Consider the following 27,488-nt stretch of genomic DNA (forward strand, 5'->3'; position numbering starts at 1 on the left):
CCAGAGGAGGGGGAGTCGAACACAGGACCTCTTCATTATAATGCGACAGCGTTATGCCTTTGGGGAAAAATATACAGAAAGAACTCGCACAAAACGTGGCATTTTTTCACCACAGAAGATGCGCCAATTTTAAGAGGGTGATTGCCTGAGACAAATATTCGAGACTTTCGGAAAACAACGCCATTGTTCACGGAATTAGCTGCCTTGATCCACTAATGAAACTCTGTGCAATTGAAACTACCATCTTAACTTTCTAAGAGCTATGAACTAATTCAATTCCATTTTTGGTAGAGTAAGTTGTGGTTGATTTGTCATATTTAACCTTTACACAGCCAAGCCGGTTTTCGAAAGTAATCCCTCTCTCGCCGCGGCCTTTGCGCGCGATTTTTAAATTTTTACACTTATTTCAGAAAAACGTTATATCTCTGAGATTATTTGAGCAATCTACTTCGGATAACTTTTGTTTGAAAACAAAAACATCGGAGCACGCGACCGTGTACAATTCAGAAAGCCCAAGTGAGAAAAACGGTGTTGTGAGGGGTGAAGTTGCCAAATTTTAATGAAAAAAAAATCTGGCGTTCGCCCCCTCTTCTCCCGTTATTTTGGGAAAAGGGCGCAAACTTTTGCAATGTTTTTAAAGAGTAGACCTTTTGCAACAAAGTGAAACTTGTTTCAAGTTCCTAGTTCTCATACAGGCTGAAATATGACGCAATATGTACAATTTGCATTTTAGCTAATTTGCATATTAGAGAAAGGGGGGGTGGGTTTTCTTCCACATGACATTTTAATGTCTTATCTCAACATCTGTCAGCGTTTACAACCTCACATACAAGTATGAAGGTCCTAAAAGCAAGTGAATGTTGTAATCGGCACCATGGGTCATATATGACCCATTGGCTGTTTAAAGTCATTTTTCTGCTAATTTTGATAATGACGACGATAAGGTTCAATGGTGATTAGATTAAAGTTACGAAGGGGCGAAAACAAACACAAGCTGACACTCAAAATACAAACCCTCATAAATTATTACTTTGACAGTGGTTCCAAGCGCCAGGGACTTGTTGCCTGAAAGAATCCAAATCAAGTTTCCAGGGTATGTTGCACAGGATAGAAGTTGACATTCTAGTGTGTTCGAAATGGCCACGCCATGCAACCCAAGTCATTATGAAAAATAGATGAATTATTACTGGCACGGTGATCAACTTCGATGAATTCCTTGTGTCCTAAATAATTTTGTTACCTCAAAAAATATGCTCATGTAACCAACCATACGTGTATTGCTTCTCCCGCATTAGTAGTAGGACAGTTCAGAAAACGAATAGCAACTTAACTAATAATCTCTTCAATTCTGATCAGATTTTTCAATCTTACTTGTTTCTGAGTGATATTCTGTCAAAATAGCCTTTCATTAGCCTAGGAATACTTCATGGACAATGAACAAAGAATTTGATTTCCGTGAGTGTTTTAAATCATTACTAGTAAGACGTTAATTTTAATCCAAACATTCAGTGGCGGCGATTAGGAGGACCGGGAAGTGAGGGATGCAGTTCCCTCGCCAAATTTTGCCACTTTTTGCCCCCGCACTATGGCCTTTTTATGCTAAGCCTTTTCTACCAAGAAAAAGTATATTGTCCTTGCCCCTCAAATGTTGGCACCCAATCGCAGCTACTACAAACATTCAAATACATTTCTCAGGTGTACAAACCTTGTAAGCTAAGAAAAGTGACCCCCAAGGAGTAAGAAAACTCTTTCAGTCAAAAACTCATACGATGAAAATACTATGCTCAGGAACATGCATTTAAATTACGAGAAACTTCACGATTGTCTACCATCGCACTTTCTATCATTGTCGCCGAATACATAAAATCAAGTATGTGCCTTGTATTTGCAACACAAACTTAAACCTAATTCACATTTATTTCACTGTATTAACATGCATGAAAGAATGTGATTTAGAATGTATGACTGGGGTATGGCTGCGCATGGGTAAACACTTCCTTGAAATAACTGTGTCCATCAGAGACAAAGTGAAAGTAAATGGAACAAGATGGGAGAATAGATTAGAAAAGAATAAAGAGGAAAACAAGAAAAGGAAAGGGAAAAGAAGTAAGAGGAAAATCGGGAGTGTAAGGGAGAGGGGGGGATACATACGTCTTACATACACATATATACTATATATGGTCTTACATTTATATTGCCCACCCAAATCTATCAATAAGGAGCCTCTGCCCACCCGGTCGAAAATTTCTGGCGCCGCCCCTGAGAAGAGGATAGGTTTTAACCTGTTTTTAGGGTAGATCTAAGCATCGTTGACAACCTATATCCAGTGTAAATCACAATGTCCATCTCTGCAAAAGTAAAAGTTTCAAATTGCATGGTAACTATAGCGTGTGCAGGAAAATCGATTTCAGATTTGAAATCAGCGTTGAAAAAATCAGAAACAGTTGAAATATCAAATGCAACAGAAAACGAGAAGAAAATTGGTCCCAAGTGTTGCTTGTAGGATGAGAAAGAAATAATATTTTTGAGACCAAATAAATATTCAAGGCAAAAGCGTAAAAGCAACTGCAGATGCTTCCACTGATTAGTCAGATCTGTCAGATATGTATCTGCAAAGCACCAGTTTGGGTCTAAGATATTGGAAAAAATATATTCAATTGTTCGTATATCACGAAGGTTACATTTTTAAAGAAAAATCTATTCACTGCCGTGTTTCTTTTCACCAAATAAAATTTATTTTTATTCATGAATTTTTAATTTTCAACATTTGTGTTTGTGTGCGCAGATGTTTAGTTATAGTTTTATCTAGACTTGCTTCAAGTTTCACTTAATGAACTTTGTTCACTTTCCTTTGCATATCTGAACTTCTTATTTCCTGATGGTTCCTGCTAGTCACGTCCCCATGACGTAATATAATGGTGTTGTTTGATGGTATACTACAACAGTATCACGAATCTGGTGATCGGAGCGAGGCCCTTTCTTCTTGGGCTCTATTTTCTGATTTGTTGCGTGCTTTGTCCTTGCAGTAGATCCACCTGTGGATACAATGATAATAGTATCAACACATGCAGTTATAGATTTAAGGTACACATTATATAAAAGGCGAAAGAACGGTGTGCCCACACAAGACTTAATGCTTACCGCAATTTACGTGCGAATGGAGAATAAACCGAGAAATTTATACAACGAATGCAAAATGAAAGAATAAATAAAAATCAATATTATTATTAAATGCGATCTTTCATTAATTTGGAAGATTGTTTTAAATTTTTGTAAGATAAATGAACTTTTAGTTCAGTTGTCTTCACAGGATGTACTGTAGTTCAAATTCTGTATCTGTGTATAGCAGTTCTCAAGATTTGGAGGAATATGTCGTCAATTGCTAGATTAATAACACAGGATAGATACAGGACTAATCGTCGTACTTGTGTGTAATATTCAAGGAAGTGTAGTCTGTTTTGGGATGTGATATATGCATATTATAATTATTACATTATTACAATAGAAGAAAAAACTTAAATAATATAAAAAAACTACATAATAAATTATTCATTTCCTCACAAAGCTATTTTCCCAAGGATTGAGTTTGACCGTTGATTATAATGAATTTTCACATTTCACTAGGGCCAATTAAGCGTTGTGTCAATCTTCAACAAATTTCGATTATTATATAGAAGGAACCCTTTTATTAAATTAAATTTTGTGGAATATTTAAAAATGAAATTCTAGAAACGGGCTGTAAACTCCGTATGAACTTATGTGCAAATGACGAAACGAGAAGCTTCATAATTGCGTAGATTTTCGTGTATCTTATGAATTTCTTACATTTAATGTATTAATATATTACTCTTTTCTACCAAACAGCATTGAATAATAAAAGTATGATTTAGTATTTTTTTGATAGCCTACACCTATTGAACAGGTGGCATTTGTAAGCACAAAATGATAACTGTCTCATGAACAAGTAAATTTGGAAATCTTGTTTAAACTTATGTCACAAATGTGACTATTATATTGTGATAAAGTTAAAACCATTTGTTTCTAAATATACTTGTCTTGAGTGAGGGGATCCGCATATCCTCCCCCTAATGTATACCCTCCTATACAGAGGAAGGCACGAAAAAGGCAGTGCAGGTTAATGAGAGATGCGAGCGACGTTTTGTTTCTTTTTAAAATGTGTTTGTTTTTCTATTGACGGATCTTTAAAGACCATACAATTTGGACAAAATACTTTTTTTTTTCTCCCGCGGTGGTGGAGAGTGGTGCTGATCACATAAGCTCCAAAATAACCGCGCTCAAGAATATGTGGCGCCCTACCCCCACATGCTCTAAATGTGGCTTCATGCCATGGTGCTATAATATGCACGGTGAACTTTACCTTACCGAAAGTTCGTATGTAAAAGGTGTGACACATATTCATATATATAAATCTGTGATTCTGAATACCTCCTTGCCACGTACTTAGATTCCTAAACCCGTAGACTTCACACTGTAATACCACAATACCATCTTTATTAGCTGAACTCAGCAATTTCACCGTGTTGCATTGAAATACAAGAGTGAAATTGCTGAATGACATTCAGAAAGAACGCCGATGATCCAGCGGGGAATCGAACCCAGAAACTAAGGTGGCGAGATCGAAAATAGGTATTAGCCGGCGGAAATGGCAGTGATGATAATGGGTTTGCGTCGAGCTTTTTTTGTGAAATATGTGGCTGTCAGTATTTTCACCTTTCAAAATACTCTGTATCAACCACTTAGAAAAACCCCGTTTTCTAATGGCGACTCGGGTCCACATGTACGTACCTGCATTACTGTTACAATGTTTACCATATTGTTTCAAGTAGGTATGACATACGACACTTACAAGAAAATTCCTATGGGAGGCGCCGTAAGTATGGCTGATACTAAGAAGAATGCTCCCAAGAATGATGTCAGTGTGTTTGCATAAATTTCATTGTAGAGGGGCTCGAAGATAAGGGGGATTACTGTCTCGAGGCAGCCAAACATTGCATTGATCCTTCCTGGAAATGAAAATTAAGATTATGTTGGCCATATGAACCAAATACATATCTCATACATCGCGAAATGTCCTTTAGGAAAATGTCAAATCATAACTTAATTGGAAATAGATTGATTACATGTACTAAGCTGAAAAGAATGTACATTCTTAACTTTTCGAATGAGTAATATCAACAAGGTCTGCATTAGAGTCATAAGATGAAGCAACGTGGTCATATTTTAATTTGGATATATTAAAGTAGATTGATTTCTGTTAAACTTATTAATATAGTTAAATTTAATACAATAATGTGCAAAAATTGGTTACAAGTACTTATATTTGCCTTGACTAAAATGTAACTATCTACTTAGTTCTTTTGCCCTATATGTACACAATTAATTTATATTCAAATATTTTGATAATAGTTTGATGAAACAGAAAAAAACAGTTTTGATGCCAAGATTAAATCTAACTCAACAATCTGACTCAGTTTCACTTTATATATATTTAATGTACACGTTATTTGTACTTCCATTTTTAAAAATTGAAAGTCGCTTTTCTGTTAGGAAAAGCACAAATGACTCAGGAACACTCATGCGCAGAACGGGACTCGAATCCAGAACTTTCGGTGGTGAGACCGCCGCACCCGATTAACGAGTCGACAAATATACACTTTATAAATTGATTATGATTGGCTGATGATCCAGTCGAAATGTTTTTTTAATATGAAATTTGCCGGAAATAATATTTACTAATTAGATAAATAGAAGGTATGAGCAATCTTTTGATTTAATTAATATATATAAAAATACCTTGTTCCAAGGGGTCTACCAACTTCGTAATTATAGCACGGGGTATGACAACGACTTGTCCATTGGCTATTTCCACCAGAGGAGCTGTAGATAGAACGAAGTGAAATCATGTTAAACATGTGTGTAAAATATTGCATTCGTGCAATTTAGAAGGCAAATATTGATTTCGTTAACTCAAGTTGAGGAGGAATAACTCGGACAAGCATTGAAATATAGTGAGAAGCTTTTTTTTATTATTTTTTCAAATTTATTGCTTTTCATCTTTACATAAGTTAGTGTCCAATGTCTATGCGTCAGCTGTTGAATATAAATGTTTCCGACGAAATAGCTGATTTCAAATACATATTTTCTCATTGTTAGATAAATTTTAAGTAAATGAAATTAATGATTACTTACCAACGTACATCGACCAAGAAGTGTAAGTGAAGATATAGAATGTACTTGACAGCACCTGACTAACACATGACATGATTCCTACAATTGCATCATGTAGTTTGAGTTTGTAACTGAATACTATCATGGCAAAGAAAGTCCCTGAAAGATACAAAGAAAGTGTCATTAAACAATTTACTGGTCACTTAAATATACAACATTATTATGTCCGTATTCTACTTGTTTGACTTGTTCTTCTACCTCTCCAAATTAGCTATTTATAAAGTGAATAATTACAATGAACAAACATCATTGTTTTTAGATGTGCAGTAGCCTACTTGTCAAGATTTTCAAATCAATTTTCTTTGCATCAATGCGAGGAAAGTAGTTTCATATTTATTGAAGAACTCAAATATAATTCCAGATGGTTCACAACAATGGCTCGGAAGTTGGTGGCCTAAAAATTCTCAAACACTGATCTAAAATGGCCTTAAAATTATCTAAAATATAGCATTACTTTACGTATTAAAATATATGCTTGAAGTGTTCATAAAAGTCAAAATAATCATGGTATTTGTGAAAGCATTCGAAAACTCGACACAGCCGAATGTTTGGTTGATTTGAAAGTTACCTTTATGCTTTGTGCAGTCATTATCGTGAATAAATAAATAATCAATTATACACTTTCTTACGGACTATTAACGTATATTTATCATTGTCTTGAAGGCCCCGAAAAATATATATCTTTTCATCAAATTGTGAGCACTGTCAGAATGTTAGATAGGGTATCGAGACGACACTTTTCAGAATCTCGGTCTCGCCTCGAGTTGTAAGCAGTGGCGTGCCCAGGATTTTTAAAAGGGAGGAGTTAGGTATACTTTCTAGTAGCAATCAGCCCTCCTTTTGCCATGTTTTCCTTCATTTGATGTTCTTTTTTTTAGGAATACTGGGCCAAAGGGGAGGGTTATGATCCCACCAACCCCCCTTGTGCACGCCACTGGTTGAAATTGTCTATCTTGGTTTAGAAATGTAGGATAGTATAAACAACATATATACTACACGTGTCACCGAACAGAAAACATTCAAAGTGCAGAGAGGTCATTATGGAAAATAATTTTATCTCAATAGCTTTTTTTATTTGAAGCCTCGTTTCGACGCTATGAGTCATAGAAAAGTGGTATCTTTTCCTGAACATATTATTCAGTGTATGCAATCACGCAGAACTTTACCATACATTATGTATGAGGTAGAGGAGGTAGCAAAGTTTGCTTGAGGTAAATCTTTCATCTTACCAAAGTCTTAGACACTAAGCCGGTCTCGTTTCGAATTTACAGAGGTCTGTCTCTTTATCATCTGTGTTTTTACAAACCCGTCTCGATACTTACATAATGGAAACAAATTGCTTACCTACAACTTCCATCATCATCAGGAACATTCCGTAGATACCATAATCCACTTCATTCCAATTGAATCGGAATCTTGTATAAAGATAGAGCACAGCCTGACGTCCTGTAAAAGAAACAAAACTTCCTGTTTTGTCCAAAATTACTTTCAAAAAGTTAAGTTTCTGGTTGGTTTTTAAGGCGTGTACAACCGTCGTTAGCATCGTTACATGGGCGTCGGCAGGGGGGTGGTCTCACCTGGAAATTTACATCTACTTTTTTCAAATTATGACAATTTATAAATGAAGCATTTTATTTCACCTCATCTTGCGTCATTGTTTAAAAATGGTCTTGGTACGAGACTTTCATAATTTGCAACACTGAAACTCTGTTAATCTGTAACTTTCACACGTTCCGAAGCTTCTTATACTACTGCGTTTGCTGCTGCTGTGCTACTACTACTGCTACTAATGTTAGAAGTAACTATTATGTAATCTTGGTTGTAACAAGTACTGCGTATATTACTCATATAATAAAATTATTGGATGCTAAAGTAAACTAAACTAAAACTACTACTGCTGCTATTACTATTACTACTACTACTACTACTACTAGTAGTAGTAGTAGTAGTAGTAGTAGTAGTAACAACAATTTAAAATACCGATAATGCAATAATTTTAAAAATGAAGCTCCCCTTGACAAACGTCTGCGTGTGCCATTACCATTGGTCTGTATCACAATATTTTTGAGGGGTGTCCTCGACATCTTCGATTCGAACCCCCCTAGGAAAATTTCTGGCAAAGCCCATGAATCGTTATAGAAGCGTTGCTGGTAAGCAGAACACCGAGCACAGCCAGAAACGAACCCAGATGGTGATCGCCCACCCTCTACGAGAACCTTATTGTAGTTTTCGTTCAAATTTTTGCCACTTTTACATTCCTGTTTCCAACAATATATTGCTACCTCTATTTGTGCAAAGGTACATAAATCTTAATATTAAACCACGGCTAATATATATCTTCAGGGTATGGTTCTTTTTTTTTCAAAACGAAACCAGACAGGATGCCTTCCAATGGGGACGTTTAAACGATTATATTATCTCAAGAAGGATACATGGATTTATATACGTATTTACATAATGAGATACGTATTGCTCTTGTCCTTATTTACATTCAATTTGTATGCTCTTAAAATTTATTTCTTCTTTCTAATTTGTATAATCTTCTTTAGTATATGCTTCCTTCTATACTTCTTTCTGGACTTCCTTCTTTGTGGGAAATCTGGATCTGGATACGCCACCTATTTATATTTTCCTCCCTTGAGGCAATGACTGGAACGCGCCAACACTAAATAAGTATAACAAAGTGTATACTTTGACTGAAACGCGCAACCAAAGGTAATGTGGTTCGCGACTGGAACGCGCCGCCACTGGTATAAATCAAAACTTTCTCTCAAGGGAAATGGTAAATCAAGCTAACAGATTCGAGATCTGTTAAAAAGACACGAATTCGTATCAGTGTTTTCACTTCTTTGGTGTATTTACATATGAGCACCAATTTAATTTATTAAGTATTTACATTAATTTATTGTTTTATATCTTTTCTTCATCCTCTTATAATGGATTCTATTGTTATTCATCTTTCCAAATTACTCTGCGCTTATTTACTTACACTGCCATTCGCGTATCTCGTGTTAATCTTGAATCTTGCACACCTTGTGCTGCCATCTCTATTCGACCTTGGCAAACCGTTTACATGAGGTGTTTCCATTGGGTACGTAACAATATGTTCCTGTGTGGCATGTGCTCCTCTCAACTCGCTAACAATGGAGGGCACTGATCGACGTAAACAATTATACTGTTTACGAGCTAGTAAAATGACCCTTGCGGAGGCCGGTGTTGACTGTTGCAAATATCTCGCCTGGTGCAAACATCTCGCGTAACAGGAAGCCAATAGGTTTTCAAAAACACAAGAACAGGAAATGAAAGGCTTTTTTTTCCGTGTCAGTTGCACGTTTTACCGGGCTCCGTGGCGGAGTGGTTAGCATAGCGCGCTACGATGCCAAGGTCCATGGTTCGAATCCAGGACTGGGCATGGGTATTCTTTGTGAGTGTCCGTTCATTAATTCCATCATATCATCACCCATTCTCATCTTCGCGATTAGCCAAAGTTGCATAGCGAAATAAAATAAACCAAATCAATCAATCAACTTGCACGCTTCTTTTTGCGAGACATAATAATATTAAATAGGTTTTCTCGGGCAATCAGCCAGGTGATTTCCGGAAAGGCTTCCGAGCTTTCGAGAGCTAACGTCACTCTCATCTTCAGGGAAAGAAGTGACGTTAGCTCTCGAAAGCTCGGAAGCCTTTCCGGAAATCACCTGGCTGATTGCCCGAGAAAACCTTTTCAATATTCGGTGCCAGGAAAGCTTCAAGAATTTTTTCATAATAATATTAATATGTCAAAATTTGTTTTATGTTATCTAAAAAGATCACTTTAACTTCGTTATTAGCTATGGTAATCAAAATGGTTAAAAAGAATTGTAAGATCTCTTCCACTTCAATCCCTCTACTCTCCACCGAATCGCCCCCCCCCCTTCTCGGAAACTCTGTCCTAGGTCCGCCTCTGAACACATCACCAATATGTCTGTAGATAAGAAAAGAGCACAAGGACAGTAATAGAAAAAATGATATAACTTTGTTGATACTGATAAACTTGAGTAGCTGTTCACGAGACTTACCGTGAAAAACAAAACACTTTTCCATGACTAAGTAACCTAGAAGTCTAATGATTATTATTCAAACCCTCCCCCTTCTTTTCCTAGGTATGTTAATTCTTAAAGAACATCATAGAACTAACTACTAACTTTAGTATCCAAATACAAACGTCGTATTCAATTAATTCCATATCCATTATTTACTACTCTACTACTGAGACTACAGCCAATTAAGTTCAACCCTTGAATAATGTGATAAAGTTAGCATGATAGAGATTTATTACGTCGCTTTTCGGACTCTCTAGAGTGATCGCGACGACTAAGGTGAACTGATGGAATGTGCAATGGTGCAAATCACAATGGATAAGTTCATTTCTTACCCGGGAAGCGAAATAAGATGCCGGACTTAGTAGCATGATATTTGTAAGTGTCATGTAAGACCAAAACTACGAGGACTGCTGGAATAGTTTCGTACAAGTCGAATAAGTATTGTATTACATACTTGGTTCAGCGTTGAGTGATTACCTTCTCTCTGAAAGCCTCATGGCTTGCTCCGGGCACGTGACTAAGCGCCATCAACTGGAGGCAAGATAGCCGCCATGTTTGATTTGCTTCTTCGGAATCAATGTTGGACCTTTTTAGTGAATATGGAATTGTAATGCAAATGTAAGAACTGTAATAGAGTTTATATGACGCGTAAATATGCTTAAATGTGCAAGAGGTATGGTGTATAAGTGTTGTGTGCTCAATTGCAAAGGCAATTATGATGAAAAAGGTAAGAGTAACGTTCACATTTCTTCAAGATTTTGCTGAAAATGAGCAATGTTTTGGGCAATTTCATGTAATTGATTGATTTAGTTTATTTTACTTCGAGTTTTGTGCCTCTTGGCTGTTTGCGAAGATGGGGATGAGTGATGAAATGATGAAATTGATGAATGGACATTCACAGACAACAAAACCCGAGCGGGATTCGAACGCGGGACCCGGTCCCTATGAACAAGTAAAAAATATCATAAATAAATAAGAGTAATAGTTCATGATGTAAACATTTCATGTGTCCGGAATAGGCATCTAATATACTCTTAAATTTGGTCATTGGTCATGTTTTATCTCTTGTCAACAATTCTTTTTAGAAATATCAAATAATTTACCCTGAATTACAAATGTTGGTTGACGTTAAGATTATTCATTATGATTGCAAATTAATTTGTTTCAAGATTAGTCAACGTTTAAAATATTACGTCCGTGTCTACCAAAGCAGTTTGTTTGTTAGTGTAAATTTTATGCAAGCATTCGATAAAATATTCATATTATTTACACAAATTTTCAGTTTCAAAATATGCTTAATGAATTAAAGCTATACAACGGGGCAAAGTTGATTCATGTATACATTTACATTCTTATTTTACCCCGCTTTATGCTACTTTTTGCTAACCGGAGGCCAATGGAAGATATGTTATGCATTCAAATACAAGGGTGTGATGAGGGCCTCCCCGATGGCGCAGTGGTCAAGGGGTCCCGGGTTCGATACCCGGTGGAGGCATATAGTGGTTCGGATCCCACTTTAAACTGTAGGTCCAGTCCCGATTAGCCATACTGTGCATAAAGTGGACTTAAAACACCAACTCAAACAAGGGTGTGATGTGTAACTTCGATGAAATATTCGTGTGTAAAACTATCCAAGAATATATTACTTATGTTTGAAATACAAATGTTTTCACACAAAAAGCATTTTGTTACCTAGCTGTGTTAATATGAACTACAATTGTATTAAATTTTATAAAACTGTTTCATATGAACTGCTTTTTATTTTTTGTCTTTGTGAAGCTTTAATGTTCGTAACTTTGATTATTAAATCAGTGATAATATTTATTGTTTCATAATTTATTAACATTCTTCACGATTTTATTAACAGAGTGTAAAAACAGTGTAAGGAAATATTCCAAATTTTTATTTCCAAAGTGAACGCTAAGATGGAAATATTAATCTGCTTTTTTTTTTTAAATGAAAATTCAATGAAAATGTTGAAACTCTTTTACGTTATTGTCACAGATCTTACTAACGACAAAGAAAAGATTCAATTTGTTTATTATCTATCGTTCAATAAAGTCAATAGGGTCAAATTACAATGTGACAAATGATTTAGATTTAGTCTTTATTCACAGAAATGTAACATTGCCCTTGTACCAATTTATTTCGCTTTGCTGCAAGGATAGAAAAAATAAGTTTTTGTATTGAGATTGTACAGCTACACACAATATCTTCACTATCTGGTTGATTAATTTTGGGTATAGTTAAAGACAATTTAATTGATTATGTAACCTGGAAAGTTTACTGTCAACCTAACATGTTGGGTTTTGATTTAATCGATTGATTTCACATACAAAGGTTCATACAAAAGCGATAATATTTTTAAAAGATATACAATGATTAAATTTATCCGCCAGGAAGTTTCTAACAGTTTTCAACCCTTTCTTTGTGCTATGGTAGGAATTTTTGTGGTGGTCATAGTGACTTCCTGAATGAAAATTTTGGTGTAAATATTCAAAATTCTTCTTATTTCTTCTAACTATATATATCAAAATTTAACTTTTTAAAAGAAAGAAATATACCTTAATTCTCTACGGTAAAAATTACAAGGCGTTTACAGCGTTAAGACGATCGCCTCCAGATGATGACTTCTTGACTGAGCGCTGTGGCCTGAACCTCAAGTTGGTCTTGGTTGAGTATGAAATTTTAATAGAAAATTGATCTGCGCCTGGAAGAACAGTAGAAAGTGCTTTCTTGGCATTAACAGTGTTATTTCAAAAAGTAACTGACAAACAGTTACGAGATTTAACAGTAACTACTGGAACTTGAAAAGTAACTGTCAGTGTGTGTGTGTGTGAGGATTTCCATGTATTTCATTTATGTCTCTGGTACATAATATAAGTTTTCATAAATAAATATTATTACAACAAAATAAATAAGATGGAACAAAACACTGAAGTCTTCACGTGCAATTAGAAATGGCGAATTGTAATATAACGTGGATGTTTTAATCTAACATGCAACGAAGCCTAGCGTCCTTGTCTTAGGATATTCCATGAAAACTCTTTTACCTTAGCATCCAGAGAAGACACATTGTTGAAAGGAGGGTTGCCAAATTTAACTCTTCCCCGTTATATCGAGATCGGAACCCGCTACTTCTATTCAAGTAGCTTCCCAATTACCCTCACGACGCTGGGCCAACGCCGGAATTTTGGTAGCTCCTACCAAAGGCAAGAGCGCTAACCTACCCATTTGGCTGCGTAGGAGAGTAGCTTATAGCGTATAATAGTTAAGGACAGTGGAGTGTTTAGTATTTAGAACTAATTTGCATATATTTATAACTAATTACATATTTTTCATAAATTAATCTTCATATATTCATAAAACTTATAAATATGCATATAAATATAAGTAAATTAATCTAAATATATGAAAATTCGTTCTAAATACTAAACACCCGACTGTCCTTAACTTTTATATAAGCTACTTAGGAACCCTTAACTGACATAGGCCTAAGGTAACTGTAAAAGTAACTGTTGATAACGCTATTTCTATTGCAGAAAAGTAACTCTGTTACACTTACAGCTAGCAGCTTTTAAAAGTAGTTATGTACAGTTAGAATTCCTCAGAAAAAGTAGCCTAAATGTTACTTGTAACTGCTCCCAAATACTGGGCACTACTACTTACCAGACACAGCTCCGAATGAAACAAACACAGAAAAGAGCATGAGGCAGATATGGAGGCGTGCATTCCCACCTCTCTTCTTGAAAGTGGTTTTGAAAGGCCGCACAATGTTCCTAGGATCCAGAAACTCTCTTACAAATCCGCCTCCATCGTGACGCTCCTCGAAGTGGCCCTTCTCGCGAACACGCCACAACACCAACAAAATGGACACCAGTTCCAGGACAACCGCGATGGCGAAAACACTATAAAATCCCAGCGCCTGATACAAGACACCGGACATAACGTACCCGAGCACCGTCCCAACGCACCAAAACCCATTAGCCACCCCGAGCCTCACCGTCCGGATGCTTTCGTCGCTGACGTCGGCTATGTGGCTGTAGGCCGCCATGTCGAACGCGGTGTTCGAGCCTGTCAAAGCTACTGGAAGAGCCATGCACAATGCGGCTGTGTCTGCAGACCAGTGCCACTGCCACACATTGAGGATGAACGCAAGTCCTTGTAGAACTCTTCCACTCAGAGAGAAGATCATAACCCCTCTGCGTCCATGTCTGTCGCTCCAAGCACCCAGCATTAACACTAGAACAACTGGAAGCGAGAACTCGATGGCAGACCTCCACGCTTGTATCTCAGCTGACACATGCTGCACCTGTTCCTCCTCTTCCATCAAATTCGCCGTTTCTCGTCTCTGCAGGGATTCGCACACTGTCCTGTTGTACTTTGACCAGCACACTTTGTCCAGAATCAGGTTTTGTGATATGACAAGCACTAGATTCGTCGCCATCATGTGTGTCACGAACACTAGTTCCACCGAGGACTTGGAAGCCAGGGTGAGTGTCCATTGCCACCAATATAGCAGCCCTTTCTGCTGAGGCTTGATTGCAACTCCGTCTGCATGCCCTTCGTTGTCGTTTTGGTGATGGCTGCAAAGGAAGAGTATTTTGCAAATTAGAAGTTGTTTGTACAAGTTAGAGTTACATTTAATGTGATGTGCTCTTTGGCTACTAATCAGAACATAAAAAAACATAATAGTTCATTGGTTACAGATTTTTGAACGAACTCAACCAAAGATAATTATTTATACCTTAAAACCTACAGCAAAATTTGTCACTGCAGTTTTTGTAACTAACTAAATGGACCAAAGTTGATCTTTCAGTCCATAAAAGGTTACATAGGATGTTTAGCGCAGTGTGTTAAATACCGAAAATATATGAAGTGTTTCGTGATTTCAGTATTAAATTATCTATTAGGCAGCATATATACGAGTGATATTGAGAGACTAAATGTCTTTAAGAAGTTATAAGTCTCGCACTAGATTCCGTGACTTGTGCTGCAGTCTGCAGTGTCATCTATTTTCGGTATTTAACATATTACACTAACAATTCTACTTTTTACAAATGTTTCATTTGAACCATTTTCCTTCTTAATTCAGAGTGTTTCTTCCATCTTCATATTTCACCTATCACCCGTATTTTCGTCAGTTCATCATGCATCCTCATTGCCATGATTTACCCAAGAGATGGAAAATCGACGTAAAGTAATCGAAATAGAAAGAATTAAATAAAAACAAATATACAAAATGCTAACTTATCTTCATTATAATATATGACCATACTCGTATTCTTCACTAGCGTTCTCTCGGTAGCCCATTACACTGAGCTTCTGTTCGGAGTCCCTTCTCTAGATTTATGGACTATTGTCCCTGTACGCACACACTCGCAAATACGCTGTCCGTACTTTATAAAACAATTCTCGAATCAACTGCGTTCGTAGAAAGATTCTTGGGTGAGTGTTATCGTACTGGGCAGTGTAATTTAAAAGTTTAAACAGTTACCACGATTAAATGAATAATTTGCTTCGTCATTTCCGCGAGATACAAGTCATTGCTCTAAAAGATAAAAGTGTTTGGCCTGGCATTTCGAAGTTCTTAATTACTTTTTACTACAGCGCCTTGAATAACGTAGTGTGGAAAACGACCCAAGAAACTGGTTCCCGAGACGATGACAACATAGATGGCAGTGCGATCCGTACAGGTGCTAATTTTGTTATGAAAGTAATGCGGCTTTGTTAGTTTTTGGAATATATTATGTAGATTTGTTTGTCTTGAAAGGCGGTAAGTGAATTGATGGAAACAGTTATATTTGTGGAGTGATTTGCAGTCACGAAATGGCATTAATTTATACAGAAAAGTAACATAAATACGTTTTATGTGCAACGCAACACGAGCAGCAACATCGCAATGTGAGGCTGAACGTCGAACGTTGGATTGTGTACACAAGTTTATTTTTGTATGCTAATAAAATTTATCTTTTTGTTTGGGAACACTAAATAGTATACAAATACCCTTTTCTTTACTTGAACAATATCCACTAGAACAACCAGGCACAAAACAGTGGCGATCATATCTTCGAGAATATATCTTTGAAAATATAACTCAACCAACGCGTTGTTTACATTTCTCCAGTAAGCGGGAAACGAAAAGTGTCATATTTCACGCTTGCGAGTTTTTGCGCGGTAAGTTAGACAACACGCGAGTGGATGTAAAACAGATCTTTGAAAAAAACCCAAAAAAACGAGTATTGTCTGTGTGAATTTCCATAAAAATAATGTTTGTGACACTGACAATATTAATGAACCTTTCAGGATAATGCATACACAATATTAATTCTCGCGGCAATTGTCATATTAGGAGTTACGAGTAACAATCCATACCTATGTTTTCTTCCGTATTGTTAATAAAAAACTAAAGGACAGGTCATGATCGACACTTCAGAATGTTCTTTAATATTTTCGCGACTTATGTACCAAATATCATAACAATTTTCTGATACAAAGAAATGTTACAAGGAAAAGAATCAGACGTTGCAGCAAAAACTCCATTTACTTCCATTATAAACAGACGAATGCCATGCACCTGTACCGACACCAGCGCCTCTAGCGGTATCATTTCTGAGTGGAACCTGCCAGAGAGGCCAGAACCGTCCGTTTTCCACACTATATTATTCAAGGCACTGTACTTGTTACTGTTCATTATGTTCCCACCACTTAAAAGTATATTGCACTCAAGATAATACAGTCCATGATCAATGAGCTGCAGATATTGTGAAGTAGATACTTTTCTCAGCAGATCCTAAAAAGTCGGGCCGCGATAACAAGCGTTGTTCAATAAGAACGCAGAACGGCAGAACGTGACCAAATTCTGTCTCCTCGTTGGCTGCCATGTGGCTGGGGGTTTTCTGCGTTGCCACGTTCGCACAAACAGGCAGACAGGTTAATCAGCTGTTGGCAAGCTCGGGAAAAATAAAACGTCACGCGAAATTAAGCACGTACGTATCAGCATGCTAATATATGTTATTTCCGTCGTTAAGTGATAAATTAACGAATCTAGAAGTTTGAATCTGAAGTTTCTTGTAGGTTAACGTTAACTTCCCGTGTGAATTTTACATTCTGGCAAGCATGAAACATTTTCTCTTCCTGTTCGACACAGCAACCGAAAACCTTCACTGAAAGAACCTTTGTTGTGTTTTTATTATGGTACATTGCAAGCAAGAGCTACCGGCATCTTGTTACTTGTGTTGTATCGTATCACAATTACCTACAAAAGATAATGCGCCTTGTGTTATGAACAACTGTGGCAAATCATTCTCCTTTGATTTCATGCCGCCTCTCTTTGTCTTTGTTACACCGCGACGTTCGTCTTTTTCGCAACTCGATACCGACCGCAGCTATGCCAGCATATTGTTTTAGTATACGAAACTCTCCCTTTGATATGTAACGACATGGAATGTATTCTTCTGTGACATTGTTGAAGCTTCAGAACGTATGTATTTCTTGGAAATTACGTATAAACAAATTACGTACAACTTGGTTTCGTTAACACGTTTTTAAATTATATTTTGCGGAACCTACAAAAATTTACCTCTGAAACAGAATTTCAGAGAAGTGAGTTACTGTATTACGGAGAAGAATTTATCAAGAACAAATCAATTGTGTGTGAATTGATTGATTGATTGAGTTGGTGTTCTAAAGTCCACTTTATGCACACTACGGCTAATCTGGGATGGACCTACAGTTTGAAGTGGGATCCTGTGTACCAATTACTTTCTTTCTTCTTTCCGACATTGCAGTACAATTTCTCCAAACAACTCTTACAAACACACACACGAACGCCCGCTCACGCACAAAAGTATTCAATACAGAAATCGGACTGAATATTAAGAAAAACTCACTTCACTCAGCCAAAAGCTCTCCGCATATTAACGTTGTTCCTTCAAATATGATCAGAGTCGGAATTAGAACAATGGAAGTGTCCCGTTGTTGACTGTTTAACCAGATTTTTAAACCTACACGTGTTTCTATGGGCTCGCGAAAATTCTGAAGGAGGTCAATCCGGCAATAGCGCGTCGCTACCAGAGTGGGGTGGTTCCACGCCGGTTACTAGTGCGTCCCGACTGTAGTGATGGAAGAAAATGCTTGGTTAAATTGGAATCTTGAGTAGCGCCTGCATCCATCATCGTGTATAATTCTTCACCTAATTCATTAACTCCCCTTTTGTCCTTGCAATTAAAGTAGAGAGCATAGGAGTAGCCAGACGTGAGATCAACCGCTCCCACGCCCCTCTCGAAATCTTTCTAAATTATATTGATCAGTATATTGCTAAGATTTGAAAAACACTCTGTGTTACATGAAAATCATTTTATTTTAACCGAAATTTCAGTTTGAAGTGAAGCAAACCAACCAACAATTAAAAGAAGTGTCACGTGATGGAAAAAAAGGGTTACTTGCAGCAAGCCATATTTGACTAATATCTACGGACTGCTGTAGCTCTGAGAGAGGTTATGTTCTCTGCCCTTCGTTGGTACATTAATAGTTGTTATTTCAGTATGATTTTTTACTGACAATTTTTCGGCACACCTTTTCCTTTTGAATTTGAAAGTTTTGCCCCATTCGAAAATAATTTCTTGGCTACTCGCATGGTAGAGAGGTTGAAAAGCTACGAAAAATAGACAAAAATCCAAATTACTTGTTAAATCTGTGTTTGAAAGGACTTGGGGGTGAGGGGATTGTAGGAATTGCATCCAGGTAATTTTTGTTCAGATAATTTAGTTGTATAATTTTCCATTTTATCCTGTCTATGATATCATGCAATAATCATGAATTAATCAGTTTTCCCACTTCAAAAGATTAAGATAAATAATGAATATAACCTTTGAATGGATAGTGCATTTTCATGCTCAGAACTGAACTAGAATGTGAGTTCAACACAGCTGAGAGAATATGACTTTAGTTACCTTCATCTGCTATTGTACTTTCCATTAAATAACTTACCTAGTCATTTCTGGACGTTTCGAAATACTTTCTCGCCAAATCACAACGACCAGAAACGTTTGGATTTAGGCCCGCGCAGCGGTCACTAAGAAACTGTACTGGAAGACAGGAGATGTTCGCGTGAATTATCTTAGTACTTGAAGTCACTTTCAGATAGATAAGGCTTTTATCCATTGCGTCATGATAATCAAATTGCCCATCTACTCGGACACGAATAGAATTTATCATTAAGGCTTACATCCATATGCATTAAGGAATCACACTTGAAAGCTGTTTATCAATGGCGTGTTGTCACGTTCTGGTTGAAGCAGAGTTCACAGGGAACTTGTAAATCCCTAATAAAGTTCTTCTGCCAAGGACGGCGACAGGGGTGGGCAAGCGCCCACCCAAAAATTCCTGTGCCCACCCGCTTGCCCACCCAATCAAATTCACTAAGTATTTACATATACTTGGGATATGTGAATGTTTCAATACATAAGAGTATTCTGGTATTCATTATATGTATATTTTACTCATGAATATTATCAATACTAGAAATGTTCACATATCATCATCCCATAAAAAGCTGTCTTAACTTTGTCATTAGAAAGCAAAACGATTTACTAGAGATTTTGAAACAAAAAAGCTGTGATCAATTGAATACTTCTATGATTAGAAGCAGCTACTAGGCTTAGGAGGGTATGATCAAGATGAGATCAGGATTTAGGGTGACTTTGAGGGCTGCAGCTCTGAGCCTTCACTGGGGAAAAACTGCTTTGAAAAGTACCACATAAAGAAAAAAAAATGAGGTAGTTCGGATGTGATGAAAAAAATATAGAAATACGTATAACTAACCACCTCATGTAGCTTGGCGAAAAGTTATAACTGAAACTGTGGAGGGGATTGGGGTGAGGTCTTGGAGTTGTAAGGTTCCGGCCTTCACATATATAAATCCCGGCCTGCGTATGATTAAAAAAATATCTAAATAAATAAATAAAAAACCCATCTTAGCGTCATGTCATCTTCAAATATCTACATGGTTTACAAAATAACAACTTTGTATTCGTTCTACTAATAAATACTAATAAGAAGCAATCACAATAACCACTACAATACCGAGGTGTATAAATTTTGATGTAACAGTTATGTGGGTTTGGGAAAATCTGCAGAATTATTGAATTAATAATGGATGGCTACTTCTATTTAGAAATCTTCGTTCCTCACCTAAATTTAGCCTATCAGTTATGTAATTATGCGATTTTTCTTGTGATTAACTTACGTAGAATTAAAAGAAAAAGGAGTTGGTAAGAAAGCTTTGTTTTGAGGGCGTCAGAGAACTAACCAATCACGATGATAATGGTTTAAACTTTAGAAGCATCAGAGGTTCAGCCGAAATGGTCAACAGAATCTGTAGATGCAGATGAAGTAAAGAAAGAAATTATTATCACGAAGTATCCAAAAGATTTTTTTTTGTTTTCAAATCCACTTTTATGCTCAGATAGGCTAATCGGGACTGAACCTACAGTTTAAAGTGGAGTCCGATCCACCAGGGGAGGGGGCAGTAGAACCCAGAACCTCTTTGAATTGAATTGAATTTTATTTTCTTCCGTTGACCCTTGATTAAAAGAGCATTATAAGGCGACAACATTATGCCATTGGAGAAAAAAGTATACAGAAAGAACTCACAGGAAACGTATCATCTTATCACCACAGAAGATGCGTTCATTTAAGAGGGTGTATTGCCAGAGGGAAGCATTTAAGACTTTCGGAAAACAACGTTATTGTACACGGAGTTAGCTGCCTTGATCCAACAATATAACACTGTGAATTTGAAACTACCACCTCAACTTTGGGGTATGAACTAATGCAACTCCACTTTTGGCAGAGTAAATTGTTGCTGATTCGACTGATTTGTTCTATGTGAAGTTACTTTTCTGCTAATTTTTCCTAATGGCGAAGATGAGGTTCAATGGTGATTAGATGAAAGTGACGAAGGGCGAAAACAAATACACGCAGACACTGAAAATACAACCCCCCCACAAATTATTATTTTGACTGTGGTTCCAAGCGCCAGAGACTCGTTCGTCTGCAAGATTAAAGTTTCCAGGGTATACTGGGTAGGATAGAGCTGGTTGACATTTGAGTGTGTTCGAAAAGGTCGCGCCCTACAATCCAAGTCGTCTGTGAAAAAGAGATGAATTACCGGGTATGGTGATCAATTTCGATGAATTCCTTGTGTCCAAAATCACATTCTACAAAATGTAAACTATTTGTTAGTAACAATTCTTGGTACCTTAGTGCATGCAGGGGTGCCCATCCCCCCAAAATTTGCGGAACAATATAATACAGACATATTTAAGCAATATATGTATACATTAGGTACTTAAACTTTCATGTTTGCTAACATAGAGCGTACAAAACTGCCCAGGCTCACTGTCATCGTTAGCGTACTGAACCTTATTCTTAACAGTTTTGCTGCTTGACTAACCTTGTATTAATGCGAACAGCACGCCCCCTCCCATCCAAACCGATTCTAAAGGCATAAGAGCTGGTGTTTCATCAACCCCATCGCCGCGATCACCCACAGGTAGGTAGAGAAACTGTACATAATAACCATAACTAGAAATCAATAACAAGTCAATCAAACGAAACGACTCCCCTTTTTTTTGGTTTGTGTGAAGATTTATAGAATTGGTATAAAATCTTGTCCCCCCAAAATTTCCTATGACGCAGGTGCGTCAATGATCCCCCTGAGTGCATGTGTTCATCTAACCATATGTGCGTTACTTCTCCCGCATGAGTAACGAAGACTTACTTCAGAAAACGAAAACCAACTTAGCAAATCTATTCAATTCTTAACAGATTTTTCAATGTTACTTGATTACTCGTATTACTTTTGAGCGATAATTTTATCAAAATAGCCTTTCATAAGCCTAGGGATACTTTATGCAGAATGAACAAAGAATTGGTTTTTCCGTGTGTGTTTACATTCCCAATAAGACATTAATTTTAATCCAAATACTTAGTAGCGGCGATTAGGAGGAGCGAGGGGGGAGTTCCCCCCGCCACATTTTGCAACTTGTAGAACCCGCACTATGGCCTCTTAATGCTAAGACTGTTATACCAAAAATGTAAACTGTCCTTGCCCCCACGTTTTGGCACCCGATCGCCGTCACTGCAAACATTCAGATACATTTGTCAGTTGCAATAACGTTGTAAGCCAAGAAAAGTGATCATTAACCCCCAAGTTTCAGTCAAAACTCATATGATGAAAATAATATAATCAGGAACATGTATTTATATATGACCTTACATTTATACCTGCCCACCCTAATCTATCAATATACAGCTTCTGCCCACCCGGTCGAAAATTTCTGGCGCCGCTCCAGGTTCTTCCTCTTGTTTAGAGATTGAACGAACAACGTGGCGTCTCTACTCTATATACACGGTGATTCTTATAGAACCGGCCTGGTAAATTTGCTAATTATGCTGCTCGTGATACATATAACAGCTCACAATTACGACATAATGATCCGTGGGCTGTGCTGAGTTGAATGGTGTGCAGATGATCTGATAGGTGGTAGCACTTATGCTGCAAGTTTAAAGGACACATGGTGGTGCACGTAGGAACGTGTTTGCAGTGTCCAGGCGCCAGGCCCCTAACTTCCCCAGTTCCCACCAGTTTTTTTGTGGGGTGGGTACTGAAGGACAAACAAACCGCGTACGTTACAAGTTTAAAGGGCAACATTTCTGCTGAATCAGGAACATCATCGGAGAAACACGGCGGCGAGTCACGGCGAATATGCAAACGCGGGTGGAGGCTTGCCTTCTTGAAAACGGCGGACACTTTCACCACATGCTCTGATCACAATGAACAATCAACGGAACATTATCCAAGGTACGTCATGTATAAATTACGTTAATATCTGTATGGTATATTTCATACGGTATTATAGCTCATTTTGTCGGGCCGGTTCTATAATAATCACCCTTTATTTTCCTTTTATTCCCTTCTCTCTTTTATTTTCTTCCTTACGTTCCTCTTTATGCTTTACTCTTTCATTTTACACATTAGTCTCTTAATGTCTCTCGCTAGTCATGTTCTTTTTGTAAAAAAAAAAAAAGTACAGTTGACAAGGGAAAGCCACCTGCTAGAATGTTCCAGAACAACTTTCTAATAGTCTGGAGGGGAGTAATTTTTGTGTATATATATCGTCCTGTTTTGTACCTAGTTACATTTGTACTTGGTGCAGAGTCTGAAGAAGACCTTGCTAGAAGGTTGAAACGTTACGTTTAGTTTATGTTTTTAATAAAATAAATTTCTGCCTTGGTCAGCATATTGAGTTTTGCATATCATGGAAACAAGGCTTAATGGTGTTATAAATGTTCTTCACGATCCCGTAAAATATCCATACATTGTGAAATAATATTATCTGTACTGAGAATATATTTGTCTCTTGCCTACATGTAGTATATTCCTCCATAATCACCTCATCAATACATCAAACAATTCTCGAAGTGGCCCTGAATATATTAGGTCAGTCAAAAAGTAAATGCAATCATTTATTTTTATTTTTCACAGCAACAATAGAAAACTTACAATGATATCATTTTCCAACATAGTCCCTCTTCACTTCAATACACTTAGTCCAACGTTCCACAGGCTTTCCGATACTCTGAGAAAAAAAAGGTTTTCGGTTGAGCAGGAAGCCACGTATGCACAGCTTCCTTCACCTGTTGATCTGTGTGGACCGAACAGATGGTAATCCGACGGGGCGAGATCAGGACTGTATGCAGGATGCTCTAACACCTCGAAGCCCAGATTCTGAGGAGTTTGAGCGGTGTTGGGGGGCGGTAAGGGGACGCGCGTTGTCGTCGTGCAACAAAAGAATGCCTTCCGACAATCAACCTCGTCGTTTGCTTCGAATTGCAGGCTTCAACTTGTTCGAAAGCATATCACTGTATCGTTCACTGTTTATTGTTGTCCCCTTTTCCACATAATGTTCCATAATTACCCCTTCTGAGTCCCAAAAAAGTGTGAGCATCACTTTTCGTGCAGAGTGTTGACGCTTGACTTTTTTTTACTGGAGATTCAGGGTGTTTCCATTCCATGTTCTGGCGTTTGCTCTCAGGTTCGAAGTGATGGATCCATGTTTCATCTCCAGTGATGATTCGATTCAAAAAGGCTTCACCTTCGTTAGCATGTCTGTCCAATAATTGCTGACAGATTCTCACACGATTTCGCTTGTTCCCGTCAGTGAGTTCTTTAGGGACCCATCTCGCACAGACTTTATGAAAGTTGAACCTGTTATGGATAATTTCATATGCAGAACCATGACTAACGTGCATATGGTTTGCCACTTCATCAACAGTCACTCGTCGGTTATTCAGAACCACCTCACGGACTTTCTCAATGTTGTCATGAGTAGTGGATGTGGCTGGACGACCTGTTCTTTCCTCGTCCTTCACACTTGTTCGATCGCTTTTGAACTTTTCGATCCACTGGTAAACACTTCGTAGCGGTAAAACATTGTCACCGTATTGTGCTGAAAGTCTTCTATGGATTTCAGCTCCTGGTACACTGGCGAACTTTTAAAAAATGTCTCCTTCCTCTTAGTTAGATTGGAAGGTAGTTGGAAACACTTCATTACTCCTGTATTGGATAAAAAAAGTGGGGGAAGGCAGTTGCACACAAGGCCATCACTACCTTATGCGCACGTAAACTTGTTTCCGGAAAGCTTTCTGTTGGAGTCTTGTCAGGCATGATCGGGGCAGTTTGTGGAAGATTTTTGTGTTCCTACCCCCCCCGCACGCCGACACCCGTTTCTTTTTAAGTTTGTCGTATTTTTATTGCATCGACTAATTGCTCTTATGGCTGCGAACGAACCAGGTTAGCAATGGGCAAATAAAAAAGTATAAACAATACCAAAATTCCTGGCATGAGTACTTAGTAGTAGTAGTAAAGATTAGGTAAAGTTCCTCGTGCGTATAGCAACGTGCCATGAAGGCACATTTAGGGAATGTGGTAGGATGGTACCGCATATTCTCGAGCTCGGCCATTTTGGAGGTGATACGATCAGCATCACGCTCCAGTCGCCTTTTTTCGCCAGGGTTGTAGTAGAAATGAGAAAATAGAAATGTTTTGCATTCTGCGCATGTGACAGTATTATTTGGATATTGTCCCTGAAGTATCTATTAACATCCTTAGCCGCACTTTTTTTCAGGGTAAACTAGTTGAAGGCCGCGAGTGGTTCCTGAGAAGTAATTAACATATCACAGAATGCGCACTAGTTTAGCTCACGTTTCTTGGGGGGAGGGGGAGAATGATATACAAATTTATTCTACGAATGCTTACGTCATTGTGACAATGGAGTATATTTTGCAGACTAACGAGGATCTGGCGTCTAGACACAAGGCCAGTATAATTATATGTGAAGTTGGGGCTGTGTCCTACGTTTGTGATTGCCTTTCACAAATTTCGTCTTAACACACCTTTCATCCCTATCTATGTGATTACTCAAAAGTGGAAGAAAAGCGAAGTAAAATAAATCAATCAATTGGTCATTCTGTCCCTGCGTTTTTCAATATTTCTTCCTGAACGAAAATTAATGTTTCACCGATGAAATGCATCACTATAGTCATGTGAATTATCATTTTCCGTAATCATAGTGTGCTTAATCATTCCTTAAAGCATAGACTTTAACGCTGTTGTCCTTAGTGTAAACGATCTTAACTGTGTGGAAGTTTTTATGTAGGCAAAAAAATGGTTAAGAGTAAATCCGAATTGATTGTTAGAAATTTAAAATATTATAACTCTGACGTGACGCATAATAACTGTTCTTAGTTGGCTGTCAAGGAACGATTTATCCTAACTAAAAAGGATTCCGGCCTCCGTGGTAGAGTGGTTAACACAGTTTGCTTAAACACCGCCTTGGCATTGTGTTCGTTCGGTGTTCATTGTGACTGTCCCTTCATCAATTTCATCATTTCATCGCTCATCCTCATCGTCGCGTTTAGCCAAAAGTGGCAGAAAAGCGAAGTAAAATAAACCAAATCAAACATAAATAAGAATCTGAAGGGAAAAATATTCCATTACCAAAAATAAAAAAAAAATATACAGTAATTACTTTGTTGACACTGCAGTTATTTTTGGCAGTGTGTAGTTGTCTTAGGGTCGTATGTTCGAATTAGCTGACCTCAAAATATACGAAGAGCGAACGATTAATGGAAATGGGTATGCACATTTCTATTACTTTAGTATGCGTTCAGTCGTAAATCCTGTGGACACAATGTGATTTTCGTGCAAGGAAGGGTTCCTGGGACATCAAGTAGGTCGACGTTTACTTATAACATTACGAGGGTATGGATTTCTCTCAACAAGTGCAACAAATGTTTATGGTCATGGAAATTATTTATACAATTTGTTTGAGTAACGTCGTTTTCTACCTCTTAAAATTAATGGTGACTGGAGATGAAAAGACACACGTGGCAGATTGTAACGTGCTTTGAAGACAGAAGTCTTAAGTTCGAACCATGATTAAGGCATGTTTTCCCCATCACATTCATGTTATCAATTGGTCAATCATTCTCATCGCCACGGATAAACCAAGAGGCAAAAAGGCAACGTAATATATCCTAAATAGAAAATAATACAGAAAAGGGGCAAGGTTGTGTGATGCAGGACGGAAATGTGTAACTAATATCGCATGAGCACGTTCAATTATATTAGGGCAGAAGCATATATCACACAATACAGGTGAAATTGTTGTAGGTTGACGTGAATTGTTAATCTGCCTAAACTCTTCAATTTCGAGGGTCTTCATGACCGATTGCTTTGCATACTGCTCTATGAAACCGGAGACCCTATGTTCGATTGATTGATTTGCTTTATTTTACTTCGCTTCTTGTGCCACTTTTGGCTAAGTTGCAAATATGGGGGAGGCCTCCCCGATGGCGCAGTGGTAGCTTCGTCGCCTTGTGATCAAGAGTTCCCGGGTTCGATACCCGGTGGAGGCACATAGTGGTTCGGATCCCACTTTAAACTGTAGGTCCAGTCCCCTTACTGTGCATAAAGTGGACTTCAAACACAAACTCAATCAATCAAACTCAATCAAATACGGGGATAAGTGACGATATGATGAAATTGATGAATGGACACTCACAAATCCATGCTCAGGCCAGGATTCG

At 37.6% G+C, this 27,488-nt stretch overlaps 1 protein-coding gene across 4 annotated transcripts in view; it reads right to left on the bottom strand.

The window, feature by feature from the left end:
• Window positions 1-2,774: 2,774 nt before the first annotated feature.
• LOC145990125 (lysosomal proton-coupled steroid conjugate and bile acid symporter SLC46A3-like) overlaps window positions 2,775-27,488 on the bottom strand; it is a 31,370-nt gene continuing 6,656 nt past the window's right edge. Inside the window, exons 1-7 of one of the 4 annotated variants that reach the window (XM_083125795.1) lie at window positions 19,323-19,396; window positions 14,001-14,917; window positions 7,594-7,695; window positions 6,211-6,348; window positions 5,815-5,898; window positions 4,868-5,024; window positions 2,775-3,035 (exon numbers count right to left, since the gene is read on the bottom strand). In XM_083125795.1, coding sequence (XP_082981921.1) covers window positions 2,948-3,035; window positions 4,868-5,024; window positions 5,815-5,898; window positions 6,211-6,348; window positions 7,594-7,695; window positions 14,001-14,917; window positions 19,323-19,330 — 1,494 coding nt within the window. In that variant the 5' untranslated portion in view covers window positions 19,331-19,396 and the 3' untranslated portion in view covers window positions 2,775-2,947. Of the gene's footprint in view, window positions 3,036-4,806; window positions 5,025-5,814; window positions 5,899-6,210; window positions 6,349-7,593; window positions 7,696-14,000; window positions 14,918-19,322; window positions 19,397-27,488 lie in introns of those variants that run through there. The other 3 variants (XM_083125786.1, XR_014441932.1, XM_083125805.1) reach the window with 3 other exon arrangements.

Source organism: Lepisma saccharinum, chromosome 1 (genome assembly GCF_977018435.1).
Source record: "Lepisma saccharinum chromosome 1, izLepSacc3.1, whole genome shotgun sequence".
Taxonomy (NCBI): Eukaryota; Metazoa; Arthropoda; class Insecta; order Zygentoma; family Lepismatidae; genus Lepisma; species Lepisma saccharinum.